Source organism: Coturnix japonica, chromosome 3 (genome assembly GCF_001577835.2).
Source record: "Coturnix japonica isolate 7356 chromosome 3, Coturnix japonica 2.1, whole genome shotgun sequence".
Classification (NCBI taxonomy): Eukaryota; Metazoa; Chordata; class Aves; order Galliformes; family Phasianidae; genus Coturnix; species Coturnix japonica.
The window spans coordinates 98,101,566-98,126,309 of NC_029518.1; the positions used below are offsets into that span (position 1 = coordinate 98,101,566).

Here is a 24,744-nt window from a genome sequence, read left to right on the forward strand (position 1 = left end):
ATTGGAACTTCTCTCTGGGGGAGAGAAACAGGCTACCAGGCAGATTGTGTCATCAGGACCACGAACAGCACCTGACCTTCTTAGAGTAGTTCTGCTAAATAGGTGAAAGGATCACTTTCAGCTTCCCTTAAATGGGGACTATGTGGTATGTAGAGGAGCATCATGCTTCTAACACGATTCAGGATCACAGGTAACAGTAATGAGGTCTTGGGGCCAGCGAGTCCGACTTGAACAACCAGCACACCTGGTCTCACCCACTGCTTATTGCCTCTTCTTGAGCTTTGGACCGAACACTTTTCCTGCTCTCATCCACAATGGATAAGATGAGTGAGGGTGGGAGACTCAGTGCTGGTCCTGATCCATGCTTTGGGGTTTGTAACCCAGTGCAGAACGTGGGTTTCCTAGCATCAGGCAGCTCATGTGTGATGTCAGCAGGGCTGTATCCTGCCTCACAGACACAAATGCGGTGTTGGTCATAGAATCCTTGGAGTTGGAAGGGACATCTGAAGGCAATTTAGTCATTGCGTGCAATGAACAGGGACACCACAGCTACATCAGTTTGCCCAGGGCCTGGTCCAGCCCGGCCTTGGAAATCTCCATGGATGGGGCATCAACCGCATTACCAAGTCATGCAACCAGGTTCTGCTCCGATGTCTTATTTATTGTGCCTTAATGTTTCAAGCCCCCACTTGGCTTCTGACAGGGTTACTGCTGCTAGAAATGTTTGTTGGCTGAAGGAATGGGTGAGTGCCCAAGCAGCAGCACCACTGAATCCCTGCCTCTCACTCAACCCACAGCCCTGGCCAAAGTGTGAAGCCAAGATGAGTGTGTAACATGAAAGTGAGGCTGACCATCACTTGCAGAAGGTGAAGGTTCTGCTGCTCCCTGCGAGGCTCTGATGACACAATGCTGTGGCTGCTGCCGTGTTGGAGCAGGATGTTGTCTAATGGCCCCATTCTGAGGTTTTTGCTGCCAGCATCTGCGGCACGCTCGGCCAACCACGTTTCCTCTCAAAATTGGCTCTTTCCAGTTCAGATCTGTAGGCTGTGGTCGGCAGTTTGGTCATACAATGTCAGCAAACCCAACCAGGGCAAGGATGGGTGTGTAGCATCAGCTTTGAAAGCAGGAGGTAGGTGACTTATGGTGTGGCACGTAGCAAAGGGGAAAACCTGGGGTTGCCAGAAAGGCAGGAGCGTGAGTTGGAGGTGCTTGTGCTCCAGCCGCCCTGCAGTGCTCAGTTCTGAGATATTCAGTGCTGGGATCTACATGTAGATGATACCATTTCAGTCCCAAGGAGGAATGGTTTTAAACTGAGACGGGAAGTTTAGGTTGGATCTGAGGATGAAGTTTTTAACCCAGAGGATGGCGACGCACTGGCACAGGTTGCCCAAGGAGGCTGTGGATGCCCCATCCCTGCAGGCATTCAAGGCCGGGCTGGATGTGGCTCTGGGCAGCCTGGGCTGCTGGTTGGTGACCCTGCACACAGCAGGAGGTTGGAACCAGATGGTCATTGTGGTCCTTTTCAACCCAGGCCATTCTATGATTCTAAGATCCAAATGCGCTCTATAAACAACCAATTTGCATGGCTGAAGCCCCACCAATGCCAGTAAAACCTTCACCAAAGTGTGTAATTAATCCTACTGTGCAAACTCTTATTTTTTTTAAGCATATATCAAGTGTAGAAAATCTATTGGACGTGCAATGAAACGAATCTCTGATTTCCGAGTCTCCATCCCTATCCCTGCCCCAAGCCCTTAAAACACAGGAACAAATAGGAGGTTTTTGGTGGTAGTGGTTTTGAGGTCATTTCTTTCCTCCTTTGTAGTGATCCATGTTAAGTGACCTCTTTTTGACCCAAATTTCTGTGAGCTTCAGCTGAAGGTAACTTTAGTCATAGGAAATTTCTGATCAAGGAAGGAATGCTCGCTGAAGGTGTAAGCTGCTGAAGGCAGGAGATGTGAGTGGAAAGTGGTGGTGTGGTCAGGGCTAATAACCCAGTTGGCATGATAATGTAACCGCTTCATTGCGTGTGGCAATTTCCACTTCACCCCATACCTGCATGATGGCAGTGCCCTTTTCCTTCCACAGCAAAGCTGACAGCAAGGGGAAAAAGCAAAGATTCCTTTCTGGGCGATATAAATGGGTTTTTGGTAACTTTACCACCTTTTGGTCTTCCACACTCCATGTCTTAGTAGAGGTGTTTATGAATATATGGGTAAGAACAGTCAGAATGGGAACGTGTGTCATGAAATGGATGTTACCTGACGTGAACTTAACCTGAAATACAAACAGCTTCTGGGAGATGAGTTGCTGGTTTCTGAACCGCCGGCAGATCAGACCACAAAAAATGGTTACAACATCTTGAAATGACATAACATGTTGGGCAATGAAGGTTTCTGCCAGTCACATAAACAGAGATGGCAGAGCAAGGAGCGGGGTTAGCTCCTTCTGGCTTGACAGTGCCACCAGCCTCATTGACCTTCATGGTTGAAGACAAACCTGAGTGATGAGTCCTGTTCTTCCATCCTCTTCTTTCAGCTTGGCTGCAGAAGAGGTTTCTCCCAGGTTGTTCCTGCATGGGGAACATCATTAGATATGTCCATGGACTCCTTTGGCAACAAAAATAGCTTCCGTTCCCAAATCCTGTTATCCAAAAGCTGTTATCCTCTACAAGCATGATGGAGTGGTGTCAGGTAGAGAAACTCCAACAGTGCAGTGCCAACAGGGCCCCAAACCCAGCTCCTCCATTTGGCACAGGAGGGCGGTCAGCCCAAGTCTGGGTGTGAGCTTCGGTAGCAGAGACATTTGGGGGAGGATTTCCCTGCATGGCATTGGGGCTGCAGGGCATGGGGGTCACTGTGATACCCTGAGAAGAACGCCTTGGCACTGGGCAAGACTTAACTATGGGATGACTTGGGTAAGAGCAAAGATGGGGAAAGAAAAGGATCAAAATGGATCGGTGAGGAAGAAACATTGGGTGTCTGGAGGGACTGGGGGGCTGTCAGTGATCCCTGCAGACAGCCAAGGTCAGGCTGGATGGGCTCTGAGCACTGATGGAGCTGTGGGTGTCCCTGTTCAGTGCAGGGAGTGGGACAGATGGCCTTGAAGGGTTTCTTCCAACTCAAACCATCGTGACATGCATACACGTTTGTGGTGAGAGAACATTAATATTAGAAAGCAGGGAAGGAAGAGGGGGAAAAAAAGCTGTGTGAACAGGTTTTTCTTTTCCTCTTTTTCTACTCGTATCACTTGTCTGCCTAAATATACCATATTGGTTGATTTGGGATTCTGATGACACATCTGCCCTCCCATTTCTTCGGTAGACGGAAGGAAGTGGGCTAGAAAATGAAATATCAGCTCCTAACCTTGGGTCAGGTTAGTGATCTTTATGCTGCAATGGGAAGGCTGATAGTGGTTGAACTTCACTATAAATAGGAGACCACAGCTGGCTTTGAGAGACACAGACTGAAGGCAGGTCTGAGAGAAAGGAAACCTGTGTGCTCCATCAGTGCGTGCCCTCACCTAAAGCAGAAGAGGCTGAAATGGCTTTTGCCAGCTATACTGCAGTGGTAAGTGTTTAGATGTGGTGTAAGGACTGCAATATGACTTTGTGTCCTGAGCATTTGGAAGTGGGTATGGTTCTCAACGGACAAAGAAAGCCATAGCATCTTCAAGATGTGACTGGCCTGGTTTGGGAGGCAAGGGAGCGTCTGTTATGGACCTTGTATAGATGTTTGACTGTGAAGGAGGAGGATGCTCTGCAGCTCGTAGGAGGGATGCCCTACTTGGTGCAGTGCCAACTGTGAATCAGAATTTGAATCAGAATCCAGCATCCGTTGTGCTGAGTGTTGCTCAAATCTTACTCTGTTTTTTCCTGCTGATGCATCTCACCCAAATGCAAGTGTGAAGATCTGCTGCCCAATGCCCCTTCACAGCAGTGAAGGAGTGCAGGATGCTGGTTCCATGGTCCATCGATGGGTGGTCCAGCCACAGTTCCTTGTGCTCTCTCATGGCTGAATAGGGACAATGACACCTTTCCTTCTCCCAGGTCAGGTCTCTGCTTTTGGTGCTGGTTTTAGCACTGGCTGTGAGGAGCTTGCCCCGTGGGAAGGCAGTTCATCCTCGGCCCAGGAAGGATGGTGGCTCGGAGAGGCTTAGTGAAGATTGCCTGAACCAAAAGGATCCTGGCTTCCCTACGATGGTGAAAGTCGACATTCGCATTGGCAGCTCTGATCCTGCTGCCAGGATGATCCATGACATCAGGAACCGGTCTCTTGCTCCTTGGAATTACAGGTAACTCCATAGATGTTACTTGAAACACGACAGCCATGATGCACAGTTGACTTTTGGGGTGAAAAAGTGTCTCACTGTCAGGACATGCCTGGAGTCTTGTGAATATTGAAAGCTCCTCTTGATGCACACATTAATTTTGGTGTTGGGTGAATCTGCTCCTAGTAACGTATTTGCAGTGCAAAAGGACATCGTTGTTTGGTTTCTAATGAACACATCAGTCAAGGAAGAGTTCTTTTAGGAAAAGAAACACGTCAGTACACTGTAGTTTTACACTGTTCTAACTGAAACAAATTCTTGAATGCTGACAATTAAAACAAGCAAACACAAATGGTCCATCAGCCATCAGTTATTTATTTCAACCAACTCCATTCATCTACTGCAAAATGACATGGCAGCATTAGCCTCTCAAAATTGATTCCAATTACAGGAAATCATTTAATGAAACGTTTAGGATTTGGAAGTTCTTTGGCTTTGTGTCATATAGTGCTTTGCTTGGATATCAGGGGGATGTTCTTTACTATGAGAGCAGTGAGGTGCTGGAACATCTTCCCAGAGAGGCTGTGGATGCCCCGTCCATCCCTGGAGGTGTTCAAGGCCAGGTTGGATGGGGCCCTGGGCAGCCTGGGCTGGTATTCAATGTGGAGGTGGGGTCCCTTCCAACTCAACCATTCTATGATTCAGGAGGCAAAAAAGAAGATCCTACCACGACATATGCACCAGAACATAACACACATGAAACCCTTTTGTGTCCCCATCCGCAGGCTCGATGAGGACCCCAACCGCTTCCCCCGGGTGATAGCTGATGCCGAGTGCCGCCTTTTGGGCTGCCTGAACCCCCTGGGGCAGGAGGACCGCAGCCTCAACTCCGTCCCCATCACACAGGAGATCCTTGTCCTCCGGAGGGAGCAGAGGGGCTGCCAGCCCACCTACCGCCTGGAGAAGAAGCTCATCACTGTGGGCTGCACGTGTGCTGCTCCAGTCATCCAGCACCAGTCCTAGGAGGAATCAGCAGCAGATGCAATGCTGGGAGGAAGAACTGTCTCCTATGAACACCTCTTAGGAGAAATCCCTACCTTGCATCCAGTGTGACTTATATGAATCTGGGTAAATTAACTCCAGAGATACCGATTCTTGCTGTAGTTCATTTATAGATTTCAGCATGGGAATCACCATTATCTATTGATGGAGGGTGGGGGAAGGGGAAACATTTGTATTTCTATTTATATCTTCTATTTATGATTGTATTTATATGAATCAAAATATCCAAAAAAACGGTGAATGTTCATCTGTATTTATTCAGTAATTTATCAGCTTAATAAAACTTGTATTTTATTTAAAAGAACGTTGTTTTGTGCCAGCTCAGAGTGAAAGCAGACACAGGGTAGAATGGGTTTGTACTGCAGTGGCACTGCGAGATTTCAGCAGAGCAAATGAGAAATTGCAATCTAAACAGAGGGAAGGATGGGGAAAAAAAGGGTTGAAATCAGTGAAGTGGAGTTACACAGACAGTGCTGGAGGAACTGGAAATGGAACTGATGGGTTGATCTGTCAGGATGGTGGGAAGAACAGTATGTAACATTGCCTTGCAGGATGGCAGCTGAAATTTGGGTTGGGATCTAGTCTGGTTCACATGAGCTCAGACAATCTGTCCTATTGTCTTCCAAACAGTATATTATCTTTAAGCATTCCCCTCACCTTCACCATCTGAGTGGTTGGTTGAGCAGGAACTCAGGGAAACATGAAGAGATGGATTCATCTCGCTGCTCATTATCCAACCTGGCCTTGAAGCGGTGGGTGAGGAACCCTCCATATCAAGAGAATAAACGAGAAACACCTCCAGGGCTCTTTGCTGTTGGTTTGCTTTAGCTTTTTTATTATTATTATTAGCATTACTCATCTCTCATGCAGACCTGGAGAAGATTTGACAGTAGCTTTAGTTTCTACTGTTGAAGCTGAGATGTCTCTATTTCCCCATTCACCTGCATTTAAACTAGGATAAACTTGTGTTTATCAGCTTTCTCATTTCAGCTGCATTTAATTCACTTTAAATTAGACATACCTGGTGCAAGTAGACTCTGAGAAGCATTTTTGTTTCTTCCCCTGAGCAGCTCATATCATCATTAGGTCCAACCATCTCCTTTCATGCCTGACTTTCAAGCAGCGTAAGCGCCCTAGGAGCCTATCTCCAGTTAAACAAGCCATGGGCAGCACGATGGAGAAACCACCTCATTCAATTACAAGCACTTGTACTCATTTGTGGCAGCAGCTGTTTCGTTATGACCACCAAGCCCTTTATGTGGTGGGGACCAAGCCCATGGAGGCTTCTCTTCGTGCTCTTGCTGAACTCCAGCACTGTTCTTCCAGTAACCACTGACCAGGAAGACACACTGTGACACCCAGCTCTTGCTGGTGACCTATTTCTCTCCTTCCCAATAAGCTTAACCTGTGGGGTTGTCCTCATTTGTTTTGTGGAGAAAAAACGAGCCTGATGCTCTTTCTCTACTCATAATTGGGTTGACATTGGGTTCATGGTAGTTGAATGGGTGAACTCTCCTGTGCCAACCACTCTACCCTAAGATTTGTTCTAATAGGAGGAACAGTGGAGCAGCTGATTAAGGAAATTCAGAAGCAATTAACTAAGGAATCAAGGAAGTTAATTATGGACCTCACCCCTGGGCCATGAGGCTTTGGCTCCAGCAATATTGACTACAAACCACACATCTCTCAGTAAGGCAGGCACTCGTTTGTGGGGATTACTTCTAAATAAACCCAGCAGCAAAGGTTATTTCCTTCTAATGGCATCGTTCTTAGAGAGTTGATTTGAAGCTTTTAAGGTGAGGTAGGTCAATCTAAGAACATGGCAAACAAGATCACGCTTCCTGTAAGCAGCACAGTCATATCACCACCAAGTGCAGATACACTTTGAAGCTGAGAATCAGCCTTTGCTAAAGGCTCTGCCTATTTTTCCCTCCCGGCAGCAATCCACTCCTTTAGTCAACGCACCCATCTCAGTGCTGGGTCAGCCATTGCCTCTGCTCCCAGCACAGCTGTGGATCTGGCTCTGAAATAGAGTTTAGGGCAGCCTTTAGGAACTTGGTTAATGTGCCAGGAGGACGAGGCACAGCTGTAGGTGTAGAAGCAGCTCCACAGTGACTCCTCATGTCTCGCTGGGCTAAGCAACCCATACTAACAGGTTGGTGTCTGAACCTCCGAGCTTTTCCTTTCTGCTCTTCTGCTCGCCTCTCTCTAACCTCCTCTTGCTGTCCTTTGCTTACTCTTGGCTGTGCCCAGCTGGGGAGCTCAAGCAGCAGCCTTGCTGGGGAGCAGCTCTCATGGGATGGTGAAGGAAGCATAAAGAATCCTGTATTAGCAGGGATGTAAGCCCAGATAAAAGCCTCTTCCCCAATCTGTGCTGTGGTGTATTTTCCTGTTGGTGTGATCCAGGCTTCTCTGGGCCCTTAACAACAGGCAGAGGTTGTTGGTCTTGTTGCCCTTTTTAAAGCCTCCAAGTCCATTTGTTGCTCAAAACTACTACTATTAAAACTCAAAAGAAATATATTAAAAATACAGGTGATGAAGCTTTAATGGTTCAGGGGACAGAGAGCTGTGCAAGCTGTGTGTTTAGTAAACCAGAGGAACAATAAGTTAAAAATCCAGAAACAGTTGTGGTTTATTGGGAATTAGAACTAACAGGCAAAGTACTGAGGGGATGAACGCTTTGCTGACCAGTCCTTTGGGCATTTGGTGACAACAGAGTGAATAGAGATGACTTTCCACACCAGCTGTGGGTCCTGGCCATACCGCAAGGTGACCTGACAGATCCAGAACAGAAACTGCACCCATGTCACCATCACAGGATAAAATATGAGATACGTGACTCGATCTCCCCTCCTTGTCCCTTAGAATCATAGAATCACAGGTTGGACAGGACCTACAAGATCATCTAGCCCCAACTGTCCTCCTGTTACCACTGCTGCCTCAAGCTACTCAACCATATCACACCTTAACCTTCTTCCTCTTACGTTTTTCCTCTCTGATATTATTTTTAAACATATGCTTTGGAAGACATGTTTTTGAGTGGGCCAAGATGGTATATTCTCCAGTGCTGTTCCATTTCTGCTTATTGCAATTATTTTTTTTGGCCCTTTCTTCATTTTCCTAGCAAGAAATCTACCCTAATCCTTCTTTTTTTTTTTTATTTATTTATTTTTTTTTTTATCACTTCAATGTAATATTGGTAATACACCTGATGCTCTTTGGGGTCACGTACCAAGCAGGTTCTACTCAGCTGTGTCTGGACGTAGCTTTTTAGAAGTGAGTTTTGATGGTTTTACGGTCACATACAAAGAGTTATGTTTCTGGTTTATTTCCATTCTTACTGAGCACAATTTGTTTGTATCAAGGTCAAGATGTCTTGCTCCAGTAAATGAGCACGGATGGTTTCTCTTCTATCTCAGTCACCACTATTATATTTTTCAGTTTTCCTCTTCTTTCAGACCACTGAAATCTGCATTCTACCCCCTTATCTTGGCCCTCTTCTCATTGTAAGGTTTGCCAGTGTTGAAACTTTCCTCTTTCACAGCCATCTGGCATCTCTGTAGCTTGATTTGATAATGGGCACTGATGAGCACGGAGATCTGACCATTTGCCACTCAGATGAGTTGGAAGGGACCTCAATGGCCATTTAGTTCCAATCCCCTGCCATCGGCAGGGTTGGCACCCACTAAATCAAGCTGCAGAGGGTCCCATCCAGCCTGGCCTTGAGCACCTCCAGAGATGGGGCACGTGCAGCAATCCAGGCAGCAGGATCAGGGCCTCACTGCCCTTTAAGGGGAAAAAATTCCTCCTGACACGCATAGAGAAACAAAGGGACTGATTAGATGACCTCATGACAAGGTGTTCTGGTTTGGAATTCACCCTATCCATTGGATTTAGTAATATGGAGAAAGATGTATTAGGTCACGATGCTTAAGGAAACTCAACAGCATTGTAAATAGTCTTCCACCCAAATGAATCCAGGTAATGACCCCAAGGGGTGGAAGGGTGTCCTTACAAGGACAAACTGAGAGAGCTGGGGCTGTGCAGCCAGAAGAAAAGAAGGCTCTGAGGGCACCTGATAGTGCGGCCTTTCAGTATCTAGAGGGGAGCTACATGAAAGAAGGGGACAGACTCCTTAGTAGGGCCTGTGATGATAGGTTAAAGTTTCAAGCTCAAAGAGGGCAGATTTAGGTTAGATACAAATAAAAGATCCTTTACAGTGAGGGTGGTGAAGCGCAGAAAAAGGCTGCCCAGAGATGTGGTTGATGCCCCATTCCTGGAGACTTTCAAGGCAAAGGTGGACCAGACGCTGGGTAACCTGACCTAGCTGTGATGTCCCTGTGCATTCCAAGGGAGCTGGACTAAATGGCCTTCAGAGGTCTCTTACAACTCTAAGGATTCTATGATTCTAGCCATAGTATTACCTGCTTCCAATTGAACAATATTAGTGATAGGTGGACAGCTGGACCAGACAATCTTAGAGGTCTTTTCCAACCTTATGGTTCTATGATTGTATTCTGTAGAACCATGTACCACATCCATGCACATTACAGAGGAGAACATGAATTTGGCACTAGGTCAAGTAAACTAAAATGGTTGTGCCTTAAGGAATGGATTTCATTGGTTTGATAGATGGTCCGAGGGATAATGACCTGGCTGGAAGAGGGACTGGAGCATCTCTGCGGCAGAAGGTTGTACTCATTTTGGTATTTCAGCTGTCTGACCTGGTTCTGACTTTTTCCACATTGATGCTCTCTCAGAATTGCTAATAAATCTGCAATACTCATGCGCCAGCCCTCGCTAATCTTCTTGTCTCTACCAGATGATAAAAGGTCCTTCGTTTTGGCTGTTGTAGACCATTAGCCAAAGCTCCTCCCTATAGCAAGTGGTAGGATATTGAGGGGTTATTTAATGGACAGGGCACCCAGCTTTATTTCAGTCTTCCTGGGTAGAAATTGAACTTGATAAATACCTCCCTGAGAGCAGCATAAAAATGTCAGGGTCTTGGCAGAGAAGCCTGCCTTTGAAAGACAGAACACCGTCATGCTCCTGGCTGTTTGGTTTTTATTTGGTAGTCTGCTCCTGTGCTTGATATTCTTGGTACAGTCAACTGGGTGAACTTCAAGACCTGCAGCAGACCGTAAGGAAGAACTGATGGAGATAAGGTAGGAAAGAAGCAAGTTAGAACCTTGCTACTAAATACCGTTGTATGGGCAATGTTATATCAGGTTGTGTTTGATGGTAATTAAAGCTGTGAACAAAACTTCACTGTTTCTGCTGCTCACAATGTGTTGACTTTGAAAGGGTAGATGATAGCAGAACAAGGGAAAGTGGCTTTAAGTTGAAGGAGGGGAGGTTTAGGTTGTATGTCAGGGGGAAGTTCTTTCCTATGAGAGTGAAGAGGTGCTGGAACAGCTGCCCAGAGAGGCTGTGGATGCCCCGTCCATCCCTGGAGGTGTTCAAGGCCAGGTTGGATGGGGCCCTGGGCAGCCTGGGCTGGTATCAATGTGGAGGTTGGTGGCTCTATGGTGTGTTCTATATCTGGAGTGTGGACTACTGGTGGCAAATGCATTGGGAGGACATGAGCGTGGAGGAAATTAACTGCGGTTAGCAATGAGCATTTCCACTGAGCAGCATTTGATTGCTTCAGTGATCCATCTGAGTCACTCGTGCTCTGTTCCCTACCTATGGAGGACTAACCAAAGTTAAGCTTCATAGTATAAATATATTCTCCATTCTGGGGGAGTAAGTTTCTTTTCTGCCAAAGAAGCATTTAGAGCGTTGTGTTGACCCTTTCCTTGACAGCTCCCTCTCAATCAGATAATGAAGTGAACTGCGCATTCACCCATGGCTTTATTTTCTGCTGAAGTGTCGTTCAGTAAATGATTTCCTCCCAGGTGCCTTTCTTTCTCTATGGGTAAAACAATGCTAATGATACAGGTGATAATTGTTCTGTGCTCTTTGTGTTCTACTGCAACAGAGCTAGGTTTTGTCAAGAGAACTTGGGTTTTTCATATTTGTATGGTATGAAATGGAGTGATTTCTTGCTGTATGGGAAAGGGTTCTTCAGAAAGAGAGAACACCAGAGAGTTGATTTGCTGTTTGATTTTTATTATTATTATTGCATAGAGATAAATAAACATAGATAATTACAAACTTGTTCATCGGCATAAATAGAATTAAATAAATAGGCTCTTCAAAGTGTCGAGTCAAGACGTTTGACTTCTCACGGAGCACGTGGAAGGGGGCTGTATTCTGAATCCAGAGTTTTAAAGGGGAAAAGGATTTAAAGACAAAACAAGCACAAAACTGAGATTATCGCTATGATCGTGGCCTGGTTCAGCTCTGTGGATTCTCATTGCTGTCAGGCAAGGCTGTTCTCCTGCAGCTCCCCATTCTCATGCTGTGGGCTCCCCTTAGGCCTGGTGCTGGATCAGTGGGGTGACACACGTGCAGCCCACAGTGATCATTTTCTTCTCCAGGCGGTATGAGTGGTTGCAGCCCCTGGGCTCGCGGCGGAGGACGAGGATCTCCTGTTTAATGGCCACGGTGTTGACGCTGTGGTCCAGCTGCCCTGCTGAGTTCACACACTGGCGGCACTGGGCATCAGCAACCAGACGGGGGAAGCGGTTTTGGTCCTCATCGATCCTGTAAATTGACATGAAAGGATAGGGAAGCATTAGCAGTGGAATTGCTGCTGCATCGCTGGGGCTGTGTTAGTCTGGAGCTTTATGAGCTCCCTGGATGGGTACCTATAAACCCTGGAAGATTGCCTTAAGGGGGCAGAAGACTCTCTCTGTGACAAATGCACTTGAAGATAAATCTTGCCCCAGTATATACATTAATGATATTACAAGGCTAATTTGCTTTTTTTTCCCATGTATATTGGCCTATACCATACTTCTGCTCTATCCCCCTTTATTCATCAATTAGCTTACAAAAAGGATTATATGGACAGTGGCTATCCTTATATTGACAAAATCTCTCGATGTTGAAGTACGACACAGACATAGACTCTGCATTACTCTTAACCCAGTGCATTTATAGACCACAGGGACAGACACAGTACCTGTAATCCCATGGAGCCAGTGAACGTTTGCTGATATCAGGAGCCACTTTGGTATCCTGGTTCATGTTGCTGATGCTTATGTTGACTCTCACAGTCTGAGGGAATTTTCCATCTTTTTGGGTTGGGCATCCAGCATCTGCTTTCTTGAATAGGCTCTCTGGTTCAAGTCCCGGCCATATCACCTTCCCATGGGCAGAAATGCTGGCTGACAACATGGCCAGCAACACTAACAGCAATGGTCTGAACTGGAGAGAAATGGTACATTTAGGACAGTGAAAGTACAGCTGCTGTAAGATCACACAACTAATAATACTTCTGTGAGCCTGGGAAATTCATTCACAGTCATCCTAGCTGGTAGTAAAATCTCATACTGTAGGTTGGGGTAATTATGGCAAAATCTGTTGTATATCATGTTCATCTTTGCATGGGTTAACTCTTACTGATACCAATGTATACTCAGTTGCCACTTGGTGATGTACAAATCTTGGTTATACTAAATAATATCATATTTGAGGTGTTAAAAGAGTATAGCAACAACAAAAAACACCAATTACTCTAGGGATAAGTTTTCAATTTATTGCTTGTTTTGGCTTGTTGCAGTATATGGTATGCTAACAAACCCATACAACATGTCCCATTCTGGTGCTATTCAGCAGAGTCCTGTTTCAGCTCTTCTCAATAACTCAAGGTTTAAATGGCTTTCTTAAAAACGGGTGCCCCGTTCCTGATGCTCGTCTATTAGAACTGAAGTACATCCTTGTCCAATTAGGGGAAAATAAAACACAAAGCAGGTTCTTACCAGAGGAGAACAAGGGATCTGAGGCATCTTCCTTTTCTTGCTGCAGCTGATGCTTGTGCTGGGCTCTGTCGAGCTGAAGGTGTCTGTGTGCATTTGCTGCTGGTCCTTTTATAAGGGCTTTCCTGCTGTCCTAGTTAATGGGGAGTAGGTGTTTTTTTCCCACCCTTACCAGTGGTTTCTTGTCTTACATTGAAAAGTGTATGTGTATATTCCATTAACGCAGGTGGAAAACAGGATATAGGTCCCTCCCTTTCTTAGACTCGTAGGTGATGTCATTGCTTTATCTGTGTAGTGACAAAACTCCACGCTGGTGTTAGAAAACCACTGAAAAATTGACATGCACACCTCAGCGAACACATGCAAAGTATGAGGTTTTGAATTGGGGCTGCAGTCGTCTGTTAGTCAAATGTAAATAAACGTGCCTCGTGGTCTCAACTTGAGATGCTGCAGGTGTCACAGACACCAACATCGCCATCACTGATGGCTTGGACCCACTTGTTGGTCACCCTGATGGTTCTTCGTTCTAAATTGCTGGACAGCAGGTTATTTTTTTTTATACACAGAATCACATCATGGAAACATAGAATGGCTTGGCTTGGAAGGGACCTCAAGGATCATCAGGCTCTGACACTGGCAGGGCCGCCAACATCCATATCTAATACTATATGTGTATACCTCACCTGTTACATTTCAGTTTTGACTAGAATGTTTTCAGACAGCGTGTTTCCAAACTTGGTCACTCTTCATATAGGAAATAAAACCCCAAAGGCTGCTTTTATTTGATTCTGAGATTGCCAACTTTTTTATTTCACTTCCAGATCTTGCACTATGAGACAGGACTCCAGGAGCTGTGGTGAATGTAGTTAAACCTTCAGTTTCTAAGTAAGGGAGAAGACAGAGAGATCCAAGAAAAATGCCCCTTGAAGGCAGTGCAGTGAAAAATGGCTCCTCTTGTAGGCAGGAGAACTGGAAGGAGCTACAGGCATCTGCTCCATGAGACACTATGGAAGATAGGTGATACCATTCAACACTTAAAATGTTGGGAGCAGAACTGCTTCTCATTGTGTAGCCCCAGGGCTGTCTGTATGCCAGCTCTGAATTTGGGGTGACAGTGATCTGTGACCCCAAGTGGTCTGTCAGCACATGCTGCTTTCCCTCCATCCTTGTTAAGACCAGCATCCTGCAGCTGTGTCGTACCCTACCATGAAAGTAATTAAACATGCTTAAATCCTTGTGTTTGAGTCAGGCTCTGTTCGACGTGGTGATGATCAGGATCCTTTTCTCCTGTTGAGGAATTAGTATCTTTCAGTAGGATAATGTAAAGCAGTTGCAGGCCTGGAGATTCAGAGATGCTATAAGGCTGTCCCTCCTTTCACTTCGAATGCCTTGGAAACTCACAAAGGGAAGTCCTGGTACTCTGGTGCGAGCTTTGGAGTCATTACATGGATATGTACACTAAAGCAATGCCTGGTGTAGAAGACGTGTTGGTCTGCCCCCTTTCCTCTTCTCAAGTCTAGTTCTGGTGATGTCTGCAGATGAAAATGTTACATAAAAGAAGTGCCTAATCTTTACTCCCAAGTCCAAATTTTTCCTCACCTTCTGCCATCCAAAGGAGGATGTCAACAAAGGCAGAACTTAGCTTGCAGTTTCTGCAATAGCCCTGACCTACATCAGCTTGTTTAGGAGATGCTGACACTTGAAAAGTTACATGTACAATTCAGTTTCCCTCTTACACTTAGAGACCGACAGGTTAGCGGAAAAGGTTCCCTCAGAGGGATTTTCTCTAATGCAATTTACAGAAATATCCATTCAAAGTGGGTCAGTTAAATTTTCAATTTTAGAACCAAGAACAACTTCAAAAGCCTGTAAGGAAGCGGAAGGTCAGGTTAAACCAGCCTGACCCTAAATCCAGGCTCTTCTACTCTAAATGTGTCAGTGGTTTGGGTTACCTCACCACGTGAAAGGTGAACAGTCAGGCATTCAAACACTGCTAATGTAAAGCAACACTGAGAGGGTGAAAAAAAAACCCAAAACTTTCCATGGTTTGCTTGAGCCATCACCACACTCACCTACAATTTTCGTAGGCAAGATAGGAGGGTCTCAGGAAAAAATGTGCATCTTGAAGTGCTTCCATCAGTCCGAATTATACAAACGAAACTCCCACATTTCTGACCCAAAAACTTTTACAAGCTTAAATAACTTTATGTTTCTTCCTGCTCTGCTTGGAAGAGAAAAACTGAACCCGTTTCTTTTTCCCCCTGTGATATTAGAACATCAAGGGACATGCTTAATTCTGATGCTCAGCTCTCTTTTAACTACCTGTTTCATTTCTACACGCAAAAGGGCCGTATGTATAGGTACCTATTTGTAATTTGATCGGCTGCTTTTACAATCATACACACAGATGTATGCAGTGATGGTTTCTATAACCCACGTGTATATTATCGTAGGTAGGAGACACAGAGGGCGCTGTGGTGTTACAGAGACTTCCTGTTAGAACTAAATAGCGCAGGAAACGATTGGTGCCATGTTCAGTAGATGCTGAATAGCTACTTGGAGAGCTGAGAACCAGGATGCTCAAAAAGCTTACTGTAAGGCTACCTAAAACCTTTCAGAATCAGAGCTAGCCCTTTGCTGGGCTCTGGTGGAAGTTTTCTCGTGATTAAGTTGTTACTGAAGCACTTTACCCAGTTGAGATCACTCAAATCTGGTTATATCCGTGTAAAACACTTTCTCCACTCAGAGTCAAAGTGTGAGTCAGAGGCAGAGCTCCGATGTGCTGTAAATTAAAACAGAGATGATAGATCTTTAAACTGGCTGGTTAGGTTCAACAGGGATCTATTAGAGCTTAGGTGGAAAAATAGGGGGTAGCTCCTGGAAGCAAAGTCAGATGAGATGGGAAAGGTACAGGGATGTTGTTTGCCTTTGTAGGGGGAATATTTGGGACAGCTCCCCAGGGCAGTGAGCACAGCTCCGAGCTGCCAGAGCTCAGGGAGAGCTGGAGAACTGCTCTCAGCCATAGGGCTTGGGTTTGGGGGGTGCTGAGTGGGATCAGGGGTTGGACTCAGTGATCCCTGTGGGTCTCTTCCAGCTCGGGGTATTCTATGATTCTTTGAAATACTTTAAACTGTGTTTCTTTTGCAGAATGAGGAGTTTTTTTTTCTATTTGCCTGTAGGCAGACATCTGTTTGTTTATTTCTTGTTGGAGAATGCATTTAGAGGTTCATCTTTTGAGTGTATATTCTCACAGATACCTGTAAGTTAAGGCAACACTTCCACTTAAGTGCAAGCACTGCATGATCTACTGCACAACATGGAGATGAGTTCTGGGAAATCCATGGTTGCAGTACTTCTGAGGCCTGGAGGTATCTGAGAGAAATTCTGAACCCAAAGAGAAGCTATGATCACTTTGATTCAACACTGAAGCTATATTTCAGTTTAATATAATATAATTCCTGCTCTGAATGGACATTTTGCTGGGGAACATCCATCAGTCCATTCCAAAGGGATTGAATTCCTGCTCTTTTCTCCATCTCTTTGGAGAGGGAGCTGTCATAAAAGATAAAATAACCTTCTATCTCTGTTTAACGGTTACATCTACAGCAGCTGCAGTAGGGATTATCATTTCCTATGGCATGCCTGAATTCTTCAAACACAGCTCAATCGATATCACAGTTATTCATCAGTTGTGGTTGCTGTCAGTGGTTGGCACATCTGTGGCCTGACTAGTATCTAATATCTAAGTAATCAAGGAGTCCACTTGAAGAAAGTAGGCTGCTCTCTTTGGTTTTGGATCTGTTTTGGAGGATAGGAAAGAGAGGGCTTCTAGGTCTGTGAGCTGGACTTGATGAGATGTAGGATTTTTAAGCCTACAATGTAGTAATTAACAGGTGATTAAAGCAGGACTGTGATGTGGTTTGGTTAAGTGGAAAAAGCTATGATCACTCCCTGCAGTCTCAATCTGATCAGCAGCAGCATTGCTATTAGTATTATTGTCCTGGGATTCACTGCAGAGCTGAGCCAAATTAGCACCTAACGCCCAATGGAAAGGATGGTATCTTTTGGCCAACATGAGGTACGTGCTTGCATGTCACTTAGTGAGCAAAGCCAGCAGATGTTGTGGTTTAACCCAGCAAGCAGATAAACAGCGCTCAGCCTTTTGCTCACTCAGCCTACTGTGGGATGGGGGAGAGAATGAGAAAAAAGAAAAAGTAGAACTTGTCTGCTGAGATAAGACTATTTAGTAGGACAGAAAAGAAAGAGAAATAACAGCAGTGATAATAAGTTCCCACAGGAGATGCCAAGATAGGACTGAAAGAAGCATTATGAGACTGGGCAGAAGAAGGCAAGGAAGTATGTGATCTACAGCAAAGAGAAAGAAGAAAGGTGTGGTTCTTTACCTAGGAGGCTCGGCTTTGGGAGAAGAAGAAACATTAGGATATGTGCTGAAAGGCAAACTAAGCTGAGAATTACATTTTGGAGAGCGGATCTGAAGGAGAACACAATGGAAATACCTTTGGGGATGTTTGTGAATGAGTCTTCAAAAATGGTGGGGACTTAACGATCAAAAGTTCAAAGAGGGTGGACTGAAAATATAAGGACTGTGCTGTGGAGGAGCAAACCTTGAAGTGCAAAACCAGCACAGATGTTTAATGACAGTATCACAGAATCACCAAGGTTGGAAAAGACCTCATCCAGTCCAACCATCCACCTACTACCACTAAACCACATCTCCTAGTACTACATCTCAATGTTTCTCAACACCTCTGGGGATGGTGACTCCTCCACCTCCCTGGGCAGCCCCTTCCAGTCCATGACCACTCTTTTAGAGTAGAAATTTTTCCTAATATCCAACTCGAGTGACCCATGGGAGGGTACAGTGACAGTACAACTATGGCTAAGTGGGAAAATAGATTTAGAAAGGAAAAAGACTTTGTCAGGCAGTTTGAGGAGTCCATCTGGGAGCCATTTCCAATCTTAACTGACACAAAAAAAAGACATTAAAAGAAATTCTGAGAAATGCAGTGACTGTGATGAGAGCGAATTGAGGCTGATGTTAGATCCCCAGAGGAGGTGAAGATCTCTCTTGAGCACATGCTTTATCGTGTCCTCCATTTATTTGTTTCAATGATGATCAGTGATGATAGCAATAAATAGATTCGTAACCTCTCTGTCAGCTTTATTGTCATTGTCTCTAAGACATCCTGTGGCAACGTGATTCACATCCAATTATAAAATATAGGTGGAAAAAAAAAAAAGAAAAAGAAAAAGAAGCACTTGAACCATAAATTGGCTCACATTCAAGCTGACAGAATGCTTTATACAAGCAATTAACTCATTGTGAAATTCTCAGTTTGCTGTGTTATCTGCTCGCATCCTGTGTCTCGCCCACACCTCGACCCTAACAAATCACAGCAAGCAGGGGGAAAAGGGAACTGGGGTCTCTGCTGCTGCCCCTCAGAGCTCCTGTGCTGTTGTCCTCATTGTCCTCCTCTTTACATCGACCTCAGATTTCACATGTTGCATGTGCTGATGTTTATTTCCTATCCCCAGGGCATACAGGCACTAGTTGTGCCTTTTTCACTTCCTCTCAGGCCAGGTTTCCATGAGCTTTGATCATCTTTCTTTCTGCTTTGTGTGGGAAGATCTCCACTTGACCCACACCTCTCTGTCAGTGTGGTTCTCTAAGCCACAACATGTTTTCCATGCAGGGCTTTAGTGTCCCGATGAGGAGGTACACAACACCACTTCACAACCAAGACACTGAGGACCACAACACTGCTTCCAGGTTACTCGGCAGTCCCCATTTCCAGGTAGTCTGCATCCTTCCCTTTGGATAATCTTTCTTTTTCCTTCTTGAGATGACTGTAATTCAATCTATCTGAAGAGGGATGAATACTGAAATTGTTGTATTCATCCTTATCTCTGAACCCATTGCCAGGTGCAGATACGTCAGCTTTTTATTTCCAGATACAGATACTTCTCTAACCTACTGTGCTGTAGATGAAGACTAGACAGACCATAGTAACCCCCCAAAAGTGGTACCTTTCCTCTACTTTTATCACTCATGCACTCACACACCTGGGTAAAATCCAAACAAACTCATTCATCATCTCATTATAAGAACTTGGGCTCCTTATGTTTTCTTGCAGAGAAATGACTCCTGCCCATGACATTTAGTGTGTAAGAAGGTGTCCTAATTCAAGAAGTATTAGAGAAGTGACTCAGAGTGGTTTTGATGTGATTTGCAAATATGCCACAGGACTTTCTTAGCCTGTATTCTGAGCAAGATGCAATGCTCTTCCTTCTAGAACAGCTTCTCCTCTGATGCTGGAGGCTGTAATCCATTCTCATTGCTGGTTTGCAGGCCTTCATCTCTTAATTTTACTGTGTAAAGAGCGGGCAATGAGTTCACAAATTGGCATCAAAAAGGGTGTAGGGATGGGAAGGGCCAGTATCAACACTTGGCAGTCTACAAGAGCCTGAGTCTTGGCTTTCTTCAGATACACTCGAGCCCAACGTAGATGTGACCACCAGAATGCACGTAATCTAAAGAATAAAAAACTTAGTCTGGTCTTTGGCTTTTTAAATTTTTCTGTGGCCAAATTCTTCCTCAAGCAGTAAGGGAGCAATGGGCTTCAGGCAGCTGGTGTCTTTATCATATCAGCACGAGCAGAAGTTAGGATGCAAACCATGTGTGTGCAAGGGGCTCAAAAAATAATTGTTTCATCAGATCATTTCTTAGCAAAAGACAAGTAGAACCCATGGCACATCCCTGCAGAGAAACAGCCCCACTGCATACCTCTTTGTTGCCTCTCTTGGTGCTTAGGAGATGCAACCCAGCTCTCAGAGCAGCAGTGCAGAAGATGCCAGATGCAACCAGGCTTCTGCAGCGTGCAGAGGCTGATAGCTGATAAGCAGCTGATGCTAGACAAGCGGAAAGAGACCAGAAGGCAAAGTACTCAGATGTCTCATCATCCCAATCCTTTGAGTCAAAGGACTGAAGCAGGGCATTACCGTACAAAGATGACAAAGATGCACCATGCAAAGCAGATTGTTTATTAGATGGTAGAGTGATGGCTTGTTTTTCTTTCAAATGTTCTGTCTTTCTTCCCTTAAGGAAGAGCAATGGACATTTTAAACCTGCATTGTGTGGCCTCACATCCTGGCAGAACATGGTTGAGGCAAGAAAAGGTCAATGGTGGTTGGATAAGAGCTGGATTGTGGTCTTTCTCCCCATGAGCAGAAAGGGAAGATGGTGATGTTCTCTGGAAAGCAAGCACTGAGAGGGGTCCCACTGTCACATCCTTCTTGACAATGGTGCTTGGAAGCTTTTGGGTGACCTGCTGCTATGGGTTGGCTCATGGCAGGGGGTTGGAACTGGATGGTCTTTGAGGATCCATCCAACCCAAGCCATCATTCTATGATTCTTTATGATGTGATGAACTGGATTACAACAGGCTTACAGAAGTCCTATGTGCTGAAATTTTCAGTGTGAGCATATAGATGTGTATATGCATCCTTTAGAAATGGGCTCTTGGGATGAATTCAGTGCCTCCTGATAGTGTTTGGCTGTGAAAACGAATGCCCGATAACGTTTTGTTTTATATTACATCCGTAAACATTTTGCCAAATGTTTTCAAGGCGGATTTGCAGCGTGTTTTCATGTGCTGTGAACAGGAAGTTTGCTTCATGCAGAATTGCTGAAGGCTGTTTCTAAAACAATTTGGACTTCTAAGAGTCTGCAGTAAACAGAAGTGGGTCACGTTTGCACTTTCTGAACAGAAAGGAACCCGTTTATTTCTAAGAATTATTGCTCCCAGTTATCTGATAATTGTTTGGCTGAAAAAAAGAAAATGCAGTGGAAGAATATCTGTTTTCACTTAAGTCAGTGGAAAAAAATCACAGTAATGGGGATGAAGCAAAATGAGACGTGCTGACAGTCATATCATGCCTATGACATACATGTGCAAATGCTGTGGAGCACAGGGAGTGTAGGGTGCTCTTGTGTTATGGACAGCAGAGAGTGAGATATCATCCTGCCGTGTTTACAGCGTGATGAAGAAGCTGAACCACACTGTTCAATGTTACATAGGTTGCTCTGAAAGTAATGCCTCCTGTTTATTCCCATGGCAAATACCATAGATACGAAGAGCACAATAATGCTGTAATGGAATACTGGTGGGGAGGTTCAGTCTCTACTGCCATCCCACCTACATCCGCCTCTGGCATTGTGGGTCAGCATCATCAAATAGGAGGCATTACTTTCAGAGCAGCCCTTGTATTTCTTGATTTCTAAAAGCTATCCAGGGGAACTGAAACAACTCTCAAATTCAAAACAGAACAAGATGGCTTTATTTCCTTCCATAAAATAATTTAGCAAGAAATGAAACTGGATTTTTTGATCCTTTTGATCCTGGTTACTTTTTTTCCCCAGAGTTGGAAACCAGCTGAATGCTGCAGAGTTCTGCAAGCCCTCTACCTGATATTTTGGGTCTGTGGTAATGCTGAGGAGGTAGGGTTGTGTAAACTCTTGCAGAGAAGCTTAGTAAAGTCAAAACCCTTCCCCAGATCTTTTGTGGTGATTCATTTCCTCAGGGCCAGCAAATCCATGCAGGAGGGGAGGCTGTCCGGGTTGAGCTGAGATAGATGGATGCACATTTTCCTGCTGTTTTCAACACTGCTATAGCTGGTTGAAGGGGACCAAACCTCCGAGGAAGACGGGCTTGGTTCCGTTTGACCAGCCAGAGCAGAGCATAGCTCCTGAGCATGTAACTTGCTTGGCTTCGCTGCGCCTTACCTGCAGGAGGAAGAAGAGAGGTTAGAGAGGAGCACTGTTGCCATCCACAGCTTCAAGGTGGGGAAGGAGTAGATCCAGAGTGGCAGAACTATATGGCTGAGTTGAGTGGATAGAGCTGTCACACCAGGCTTGTTTCTGAGTGAGACACTTGAGGGGACAGCATCCCTACAGCACCATCACCCTGTTGGTTGGACTGGATGATCTTGGAGGTCCTTTCCAACCTTGGTGACTCTATGGTTCTATGATTCTAACTAGTATCTGCTCCAGATCCAGAGAAGCAGCAAGATATTTCTCTTTTTCATCACTGATGTCATAGAATGGTTGAGTTGGAAGGGACCTCAAGGATGATGAAGCTCCAACCCCCCACCACAGGCAGGGCCACCAACCTCCACATTGAATACCATTCCAGGCTGCCCAGGGCCCCATCCAACCTGGCCTTGAACACCTCCAGGGATGGACGGGGCATCCACAGCCTCTCTGGGCAGCTGTTCCAGCACCTCACCACTCTCATAGTAAAGAATTCTCCACACCGCTGATTTCTTCCTGCCACTCTCTTTCTCCCTGTTTTTCCTCTTTTCCCTTTGAAACAAAACAAAAGAGAAAACTGGCAGCTGTAAGGTAGGCTCCCTCCTTTGTCTATTGAATAGAAGTCACCTGCCAGTTGTCACTCAGGCATCACTTTTCAGAGCCCCCCAGCTGTACCTGGGAGCTGGGGCAAGGAGACAGCTGCAGGAGAGCATGAGCAGCGGGGTGCAAGGCAGCTTCCAAATAGGACAAAAGCAGCATTTTGTCAACACTGTGCACAGCCCCCTTTGCATCTACATGTAGAGTCTTAGGGGACTTGGTACAGTTTTCTTCTCTGAAAAATATCTTAATTTGGAGGGGATTTTTTCTCTTTCTTTGTTTTTTAACTCTGCTTCCTCCCTCAGTGCTCAGCACTGGGAGGAATATTAACCTGTGTAACCTTAGGAATTTCCTGTCTTCTTCAGGGTTTATCTTTTCTTCAGGCTTACCCTTTGCTTCATCAGCTTCAGCAACATAAGCTCTATATTTCCTATGGAGACATCCACCTTGCTGCCAAAAGGACATCTCAAGCAAACACTCAGCTGCAGAATTCACTTCATGCTCTCTCTCATCAGCATTAGACTACTGCAATCTTGGAGGAAGAATTAGAGCAGTCCTTGAAAAGCTTTTATTCAATCAGGGAGTGAGTGCAAACATTCTATGGTTGGACTTTTTTTTTTAAACCAGAGTTAAAACATGGCTTTGACCCCCAGCCAGGCTGGAATCTTTCCTGAACCCCATATCTGCACAACGAGCCTGAGTTATTTCTTCTCATGTGTCCTTGCAAGTGTGTGCCTGCAACTTAATCCTGGCTAACGCTGTGCAGCCAGTTAGTGCTGCTTGCAGGATCCGCAAGCTGGGGACAGCTGCAGAGAGTAAATGAGGGGTGGGACTCAACCTCACACTTAAAACCCAAATTTACACAGACTATGGACAAACCAGGAGGGCTGCTTCATTTGCCAACTCATAAGCATCTGGCATCATCTGAGGGGCCATGGGCTGCCTGAGACACCCACACATGATGTGAAGGGGTGGCATAGGATACTTGTTTAACAGCGACAAAGCAGTCGTATATTCTTAGCATATCTCCAAAGAGATCAGAAACATCTTTTCAGACAAAGTTCCGATCTCCACAGAATGCAAAACAAATGTGCAGCTGTATCTGTAGATGCTGGACTTTTTGGTTCTGAAGTTGAGTCCTGCTTTTGCACATGGGAGACAACCACAGCCTACTCAGGATCACAGGGAAGTTTTGCCTCTTTTGTTTGATGATCAGGAGAACCCTGAAATGTTCTAAAGCTCTATTTTGTATGAATTTACTGCTAAGTGTTGCTTTGTTCCCCCAAAAAGTCTTGTTTTCTGAGTAGAATAGAATAGAATAGAATAGAATAGAATAGAATAGAATAGAATAGAATAGAACAGAATAGAGTAGAGTAGAGTAGGGTAGAGTAGAGTAATGTGGAGTAGAGTATCAAGTCTTGGCTCTGGTCTTTATCTTTTGGGTGATCAAAGTGGTTCAAAGATGGATGGCTGTACTCACCTCCCAAGAGAAGCTCAACCCTTCTGTTCTGTATTTCCCAGAGCATGAAATGAATCATCTTTATGGGACAGGTGAGGAGGGGCCTCTCCATTGCCTCATCTTCCATTTAACAACAATAAGAGTCAGAAGTTAGAGTGGAAAGGAGTAATCTGAAGGACATATAAGAGCTTGACTGAGATCTACTGTAGGCATCACCTCTAATGGTCATTTTCTCCCCGCAGCTTCTAACATAAGGGAGGAAATAAGCATTGAGGGTTGTACAAAACGTGCCTAACAATAGTTTATTCCTGATTTCTCACCATGCATGGTTGCTCCTATGGCTACATGAGATTAAAGACTCCAAAGTCTTAAGAGATCAGGAGGCCTTCAGGTGCAAAGTGAATCATCATGTTTGAGATGCGAGCAATAGGCTGATCATACCCCCACACTAAAAAAATAGGGTCTGCTATCATGTTTCTCTGCTCAAAAATTCTCCATAACTTAAGAGTTAAACCTGCAGAAAAAAAGGCACGATGAAATAACTGATGATGTTTGTCCTTCCTGAAGTACATCTAGGAGACCACAAGGCTTAGGTCAGATGCAGAAGCCTTCATTTTGATTCAGACCGAAATTTTGCAAAGCATCTTGGTGTCTGAGGAACA

General features: G+C 45.0%; 2 protein-coding genes across 2 annotated transcripts; one reads left to right on the forward strand and one right to left on the reverse strand.

Annotated features, from left to right (window-relative positions):
- Positions 1-1,485: 1,485 nt before the first annotated feature.
- LOC107312330 (interleukin-17F-like) lies at positions 1,486-5,632 on the forward strand. The gene is made up of 3 exons (XM_015859641.2): positions 1,486-3,569; positions 4,049-4,293; positions 5,055-5,632. Exons 1-3 carry the CDS (start codon positions 3,543-3,545, stop codon positions 5,290-5,292), a joined length of 510 nt encoding a protein of 169 aa, XP_015715127.1. The 5' UTR covers positions 1,486-3,542; the 3' UTR covers positions 5,293-5,632.
- Positions 5,633-11,425: 5,793 nt separating this feature from the next.
- LOC107312341 (interleukin-17A-like) lies at positions 11,426-13,417 on the reverse strand. The gene is made up of 3 exons (XM_015859651.2): positions 13,200-13,417; positions 12,401-12,645; positions 11,426-11,979 (listed from the first exon to the last, which is right to left on the reverse strand). The coding sequence occupies exons 1-3, from the start codon at positions 13,290-13,292 to the stop codon at positions 11,748-11,750; spliced, it is 570 nt and encodes a 189-aa protein (XP_015715137.2). The 5' UTR covers positions 13,293-13,417; the 3' UTR covers positions 11,426-11,747.
- Between the last annotated feature and the right edge of the window lie 11,327 nt (positions 13,418-24,744).

Coding starts and splice junctions, on each gene's coding strand:
- LOC107312341 (XM_015859651.2), bottom strand. CDS start 13,292: ATGCACACAGACACCTTCAGCTCGACAGAGCCCAGCACAAGCATCAGC. Junction 12,646..13,199: donor AGATCCCTTGTTCTCCTCTG/GTAAGAACCTGC, acceptor ATTTCTCTCCAG/TTCAGACCATTGCTGTTAGT. Junction 11,980..12,400: donor CTGGCTCCATGGGATTACAG/GTACTGTGTCTG, acceptor GTCAATTTACAG/GATCGATGAGGACCAAAACC.
- LOC107312330 (XM_015859641.2), top strand. CDS start 3,543: ATGGCTTTTGCCAGCTATACTGCAGTG. Junction 3,570..4,048: donor TTGCCAGCTATACTGCAGTG/GTAAGTGTTTAG, acceptor TCCTTCTCCCAG/GTCAGGTCTCTGCTTTTGGT. Junction 4,294..5,054: donor CTTGCTCCTTGGAATTACAG/GTAACTCCATAG, acceptor CCCCATCCGCAG/GCTCGATGAGGACCCCAACC.